Source organism: Dendrobates tinctorius, unplaced genomic scaffold, assembly GCF_039654945.1.
Source record: "Dendrobates tinctorius isolate UK_male_01 unplaced genomic scaffold, ASM3965494v1 ptg000063l, whole genome shotgun sequence".
Taxonomy (NCBI): Eukaryota; Metazoa; Chordata; class Amphibia; order Anura; family Dendrobatidae; genus Dendrobates; species Dendrobates tinctorius.
In genome coordinates, this window is record NW_027361731.1 from 8,694,063 (window position 1) to 8,701,691 (window position 7,629).

General features: G+C 44.3%; 1 protein-coding gene across 1 annotated transcript in view; it reads left to right on the forward strand.

The window, feature by feature from the left end:
* The window catches only part of LOC141094199 (uncharacterized), a 120,349-nt gene extending 115,282 nt beyond the window's left edge, over positions 1-5,067 (forward strand). The window contains exon 11 of the mRNA XM_073579968.1: positions 3,850-5,067. Coding sequence (XP_073436069.1) covers positions 3,850-4,901 — 1,052 coding nt within the window. The 3' untranslated portion in view covers positions 4,902-5,067. The remainder of the gene's footprint in view (positions 1-3,849) is intronic.
* Positions 5,068-7,629: the final 2,562 nt, after the last annotated feature.

Genomic DNA, 7,629 nt, shown 5'->3' on the forward strand with positions numbered 1-7,629 from the left:
CAGTCCTTGAAAGATTAGAGAATACACCATCTACACATTCTGTCTCCTCATATGTTTCCTCTATTTTGTCCAGTAATTGTATAATTACACAGGATTTTTATGATGTTACATCGACTCATCTTCCTCTCATTCAGGTCTCTACAATATCGGATCATCTCAGTGAAGATCTTCTACATAAGAGAATTTTCCTGATTTACCCATCAAAGATGGATATGGACAGAGAAAAGATGGCAGAGAGGATATTACACCTCACCCTAGAGATCCTCTTCCGGATTACTGGAGAGGTGAGAGATCCTGATGACGTCACATTACATCATTCTTATCTATGGGAATAACAGATGGACAGAACTGGAGAGGTGAGGACTCTGGAAAAGTCTGTAGTGAGATTTATTATTGTGTCTCTCCATAACCAGGATTACACAGTAGTGAAGAAGACCTCTAGTGAGCGCTGTCAGGACCCTGTGTCTGAGGGATGGGGAAGACCCCTGAACCCAATCATGGAGCCTCCACCTCTTCCACTGATCCATGGTGACATAAATGACCAGAAGATCCTAGAACTCACCTACAAGATGATTGAGCTTCTGACTGGAGAGGTGACACAGCTGGGAATGCTGGGACATTATACAGTAAGGCTCTGAAGGTATCGGGGGGATGACGGTATCATTGTATGTGTCAGGTTCCTATAAGGTGTCAGGATGTTGCTGTCTATTTCTCCATGGAGGAGTGGGAGTATTTAGAAGGACACAAACATCTGCACAAGGACTTCATGATGGAGGTTCCCCAGCCCCTTACATCACCAGGTAATAGACAGGACAAAATACACACGGCCTATAATTATCTGTGTGTAAAGATTGAATTCAGTCCCTGTATGTGTTTCTTCCAGATCTGTCCAGTGAGAGGACAATACCAGTGGGATGTCCCCATCCTCTTCTTCCACAGGACTGTAAACAAGAAGAAACCAATGTTCCTCAGGATCATCAGGTAGATGGAGAGAAGGTGTCATGAGATCTCCCTTATGTTGTGTAGACACTTGTGACGGTCTTATGCTCAGTCTTATTTTATCCACCAGTATTATATTTTATGCTTCTGTAATGAGTACGGTGGATATGGCAGAATTAGAGCTGATCATAGATGTGACTTCTCCATCTGTGACTTTTACAATATTTATTTTAGGGTGAAGATCTGATCCATATTAATACTACAGAGATGTATGTGAGGGGTGATGAGCGATGTAAAGAGGAGATTACTGCTTATAATCGGTCGGGTGAGTACTGACCACTAAATATAGACAAGTCAGAGATTCTTCTTAGTCACCGGCTATGGCGGCTTTATCGGTGGTGTAGTCCGGCCGTATCACAATCGTATGATCACCATTTTGCCGCTTTACCACATTTTCCTCCACTCAAACCATTTCAAATGACGTTGGTCATTGAAAACCCTTTACTATAGAATTTACAACCTGGAGGATGCACTGACGAACTAGAATGAGAAGACGCTGACCGTTACCTGCCCAGATATGTAAACTAAACGAAGATTGGAGATCTGGGGTTTCAGATAGGGATTTAAGACACCCGACTCCCTCTATCCCTGTTAGTGATTTTCTTCCTGTGCCTCCTGAGGTCTGATGAATCCAGCTCTGTCCCTGCATGTTCAGCTAAGTGGTTCATTTGCTATTCTGTTTGCATTTGTTCTGGTTTTGTCTATCTCTGCTTTGTGCAGGTCAGCCAGCTCCATCTGGGGCTGTGCTGATTCACAGCCCATATGTTACTGCTTGTGTCAGTTTGTTTTCTCCCCTTTTAGATTGGTCTCTTTTTACTCTGCTTTCAGAATATACCAGAGTGCTGATATAGTGGCGGCGAAGTCATGCGACTTCAGTGTTTTTGTACATCAGAAGTGTTGGACTTTTTGCAGGGTTTTTTGCGTGATTGCAGACAGTGTCTTTCCTTTCCTGTCCTGTCTAGTCAGTGTGGGCCCCATCATTTGCTCAGTCTATTTTCCTGCCTGCGTTTGTGTTTTCATCTTCTCACCAACAATATATGTTTGGGGGCTATCTATTCCTTTGGGGTCTGCTCTGGGGCAGTTTAGATTTCCATTTTCTTGCTTTAGGCTTAGTTAGCTCTCCGGCTGTGTCAAGGCGTCTAGGATCATCGTAAGTACGCTCCACGGCTACTGCTAGTTGTGTGGATAGGATCAGGGGTCTGCAATCCGCTTAGTTACCAACCTCTCTGGTTTTCTGTGGCTTAGCCGGGGCCTGCTCTCCTCCTCGGTGACCCATTCATAAAAAACGCCCCCTCATCCCAGCCTGTGGCATGCAACAATGCTCCACTCTTGCCTCCTCCAGCAGTGACCCTGGGACCCCACTTCACCACAGCCACCACCTCCGGTAAGCAATAAGACGCATGGATTATAAAAAGCACCACCATTTTATTAAAAATATTTTTTTTTCCTATTCTTCGCCTCAAAATTTGGGGTGCATATTATAATCCGGAGCGTCTTATAATCCAAGAAATATGGTACTTCAGTTGGACACCACACAATCCCATACTGCTAGACTGGATGGTACTACAGGTGCCAGGCAACCTAATCTTATTGGAAAGACAGAGCCTGTGCCATCCAAAGTTTCTGGTTGCTATGTCTCCTGCATCACCAGCGCCCCCTGCAGAATGAATAAGGCGGCACCTGGTGGCAGACACAGATGTTGCAGGAGCAGATCCCAGAAAGTTTGTGACACACCATTTTCAGAAGTCCTAATATGAAAAAATAGAAAACTAGAGCGTAGAAAACCCATTAAAGTGGCAAAATTTTGGAAATTAGAACCCTCAAAGAATTAATCTATAGGGGAAGTGACTATTTTGACTTCACAGCCACTTTCTGAAAATTAGCACTGCGTGGATGTTGGAGAGAGAAAATTGCACATTTGCCATCTTACTACCCATCACATAATGCCCAGATTGTGCTCCAGGAGACACACACCGTAAATGAAGTGCGTTCTTCTCGCTATAGTAATGCCAAATCCATGGATGTTGAATGTGGTTTGGGCGCACTACAAGGCTCAGAAGTGAGAGAAAGATGTGACTTTGGGAGAGTGGATATTTCTGGAATGGTTTATGGAAGTCATGTTGCTTTTCAAGAGCCTTTGAGCCACTAATAATGTAGAAACCTCTGTTTGTCCTCTGGCAGATGATGTACCTGAGTGGGCTTGTTTTTTTTGTGAGATGAGTACAAGTTTTTATTGTTATTATGTTGACCTACATTTGGGAGGCAGAATGAACAAACAGTCGAACACCGCGCTGTACTGATTCGTGCTATGAGGTTTTCTATCAGACTGAAATGTCATTGTCTTGGTGATTAATTAAACTTTTTATCATAACTTGCATATTTAAAGAGATTAAGTAGAAATGTTAATAAATATAAATTTCAAGGATTTTATTCAAAAATAATAATTGGCTTTATTCTTGGCAGATGACTGTACCAGGAGATCAGGGGGACAGCTGACATCTTCAATTTTTAAATCAGATGATCTTGAGATTACACAGGATACAATTGAAGTGAATGCCATTACTCCAGATATTCCATCATCCCTTCACAGCAAAGATCGACCATCTGATCCTTTGAAACAGGTCCTGTCTTCTGATTCATTACCAACTACTAAGGAAAATCAAAGTCACAAAATAAGCATTAAAAAACAAACTGATAAAGCAAAGAAACCATTTTCACGTTCTGAATATCTAAATAGTTTTCCCCTCGAAAAGTCTTTACTTAAATATCAAAAAAGTCACACAGCGGAGAATAGATTTTCTTGTTCCAAGTGTGGGAAAAGTTTTAACAAGAAATCACATCTAGTTACACATCAGAGAACTCACACAGGGGAGAAGCCTTTTTCATGTTCAGAATGTGGGAAATGTTTTAACCATAAATCAAATTGTGTTAAGCACCAGAGAATCCACTTAGGGGAGAAGCCGTTTTCGTGTTCAGAATGTGGAAAATGTTTTACAGATAAATCAAGTCTTATCAGACATCAGAGGACTCACACAGGGAAGAACCCTTTTTCATGTTCAGAATGTGGGAAATGTTTTAACCAGAAATCAATTCTTATCACACACCAGAGAATCCACACAGGGGAGAAGCCTTTTTCATGTTCAGAATGTGGGAAATGTTTTAACCATATATCAAATTTTATCACACATCAGAGAACTCACACGGGGAAGAAGCCTTTTTCATGTTCAGAATGTGGGAGATGTTTCAACAGGAAAGAACATCTTGATAGGCACCAAAAAACTCACACCGGGGAGAAGCCTTTTTCATGTTCAGAATGTGGGAAATGTTTTATCCAGAAATCAATTCTTATCACACATCAGAGAACTCACACATGGGAGAAGCCTTTTTCATGTTCAGAATGCGGAAAATGTTTTACAAATAAATCAAATCTTATCACACATCAGAGAACTCACACAGGGGAGAAGCCTTTTTCATGTTCAGAATGTGGAAAATGTTTTACAGATAAATCAAGTCTTATCAGACATCAAAGGACTCACACAGGGAAGAACCCTTTTACATGTTCAGAATGTGGGAAATGTTTTAACCAGAAATCAATTCTTATCACACACCAGATAATCCACACAGGGGAGAAGCCTTTTTCATGTTTAGAATGCGGAAAATGTTTTACAAATAAACCAAATCTTATCACACATCAGAGAACTCACACAGGGGAGAAGCCTTTTTCATGTTCAGAATGTGGGAAATGTTTTAACCGTAGATCAAGTCTTATCACACATCAAAGAACTCACACAAGGAAGAAACCTTTTTCATGTTCAGAATGTGGAAAATGTTTTGAGAAGAAATCATCTCTTTTTAGCCATCAGAGCAGTCACACTGGGGAGAAGCTTTCTTCATGTTCCTAATGCAGGAAAAGTTTTACTTGAAAATTTAACTCTTAATAAACTTCAGATTAGTCACACAGGGGAGAAGCCTTTTTCATCTTCAGAATGTTGTTTTAATCGAAAAGTGTAACTTAAATTTTCTCATGTTTGGTCTCTTTAAAATATAAACACTCATACTCTCCTTCCATGCCTGTGCGGATTACTTGATGTCGCGATTGATGTTCCCGCATTTCTTACCAAAGGGCACATCTTCCCACTCCAGTGCCATTACTGCCTCAGCTTGGAAAAAGAAGCACTTAACTCACAGGCTTGAGCTGTCTTGCATTATGAAAGTCTTGCAATTTCTCCTTTCTTAGTGTCGGTCTCACAAGAAAACAGCTCCACAAATCTTCTTGTGTTCTCACCGAAGCCCACATACTGAGCAATGTTTGCTTCACAGGGGAATTTACCTCCCCTCCTCCCAAGCCACAGGGGATTCTGATATGGGGAATGCCATAATTGATTTGTATATCATATTTCGTCTATGCCTACTAAACAAGACATGTAGCAATATATACAAAGGATGGAGACAACATACAAAACTGAAATATGTTCCCTCACTTATAGCCTGTTACAGCTTACTGTCAAGGTACTGAGATTACAGGATAATGTTGTACAAGTTTTCGACCATCAAAATGCTCATAAACTAACACTGTATCTTCACAGCCAGCAAATAAACGGTCTGTATAATGTGGTTGATGACCAAGAAAATCACAATAATATCTGGATAAGGGGCATACCTGAAAGCATCAATACACAAGTGATTATGCAGACACTGCTCACTAAGTTTTGATCACTCACTGTTCATGATCCCATTTTCTCTACTTCTTTTTCTTCTTATGACTATAAAACATAATCAGGTATAACATGTTGCCAAAGCCCCCCCGGGTCTAACTATTTACAATGGACTTGCCCAAGTCTCTGTTCATTTTAATGGGGCTGAATGATACAACCTCCTGGTTACATTGAAGATGTTTGGTTCCCTTGCTTCCAGGGAAGAACTTCAGGACTACTGCGTCTTGGATGGATAATGATTGCTGTAGCAGCCTGGGTATATACTGCTTGCGGAGCTTCATCTAGTAACGTCTCCTGCTGTCCTATTGTTGGCAATGATGATGGAATGCCTGCTGGTTGAGGTACAATTGCAGCCTGAGGAACGATCTGCCTTACTGCAGATGGTGTCACTGCTGCTGTACGTGGCACTGGTGGCATTGCCACGGCTGGGGTTACTGACGGAGCCGCAGTTGTTGTCGCCCCCTGTTGCTCCTGTGGGGCTATCAGCTTGGCAGGAATCCTGCGGACATGAAGCGCGTACCATCCCCTGTCTCCAAGATGGCAGGTATAGGAGACGTACTCGCCAGGGAACAGATCGTGCTCCGTATGTCGCCGGATGAGGTGAGCTTCGACATCCCGCCTGTTCACAAACAGGTCGGGAGCTTTTCTGGAGTCCTGGATAAACCCGAATCCTCTGCCGAGGTCTAAGCAGGGGACTCTGCCCCAACCCATGGGATTACAGTTCTCCAAACACTCACCCCGGGCCTGGACCTTGCCCCTTAGATCACGCTCCGCCAAGGCCAGTTTCTGCATTTGTCGCTTCCTCTCTTACTGCTCAAATTTAAGTATCTGCCTACGGCAGAACTCTTCTGTGGTAATGGGGAACCTCATGACATCAGCTCCCTCTTCCTCCCACCTGGGGATCTTCAGCCTGCTGCATGCTGCGGGAGGTGACTGCGGTAAGGGGACAGGTTCCAGAATCCCTCCCCTGGGCGCAACTCTCCGGTCCCAGGAGACGTCCATGACAACCTGGCCGGACTTTGGGGTCGGTGGCAACCCGATGGGGCCTAGCAGGGCATCCCTTTTCCAAGGGGTAGTGACCATACCTGTTCCTCCAGTACCGCAGTCATCTTTTACAGGCTCCAGTGACAGGGAGATTGGTGCGGCAGGCACCGGCAAAGATGGTACCTGGGAACTGGCGGTGGGTACCAGTGGTGGTGGTACCTGGGGACTGGCAGTGGGTACCGGGGGCATTGGTACCAGTGTTCTGGCGGTTTCCTCCTGGGCATCCTGTCTTTTCTGCGCAAGGAGAGCCTGGCACTGACGCAGACTCCTGTTCAGCTCCTCAATTTCCTGCTCCAGGTTGACATCCTCCGAGAGGCCAGAGCGAGCCTGATTCCACAGAGTCGGGAGAAGGTTGCATTTTTCCACCACACTACACAGGCCTCCTTCTGCTCTCCATCATGGCCTCCTGGTGTATTGGCTTCTCCTGTGCTCTCTTTCCCACCGTGGGGCCTCTCTCCACCCCCTCGGGGTGGTGTCTTTTTCCTTTGCCGCTATACAAGGCCAGGATCCGGACCACTCTGACTGTCGGCCATGATGCAGTTGCATAGAAGTTCAGGCAGGGGAGGTTCATGCTGATTTGCACACTTTCTTGGGTACCGCCGACGACGGCACGCCTCACCACACACCTCGTGGGACCGCCATAGCAGCCATCTTTGCAGTAAAAAACATAGTCCAATAAATCTGTTCCTTTGCCCAATGTGGTTTGTTATTTCTCAGTACAGTCAAATTTCTGGCACACAGGACCCGGTGACACCAGGCTTTGATATGCTGTTTGTGACGCCAAGTTGGAGCACACACCAGGGCCGTGGTGTACTCTGTATCGGGACGCTTCTTAAAGAGACAGTGTCACAGCGGTGGTGACCCAGTCCGT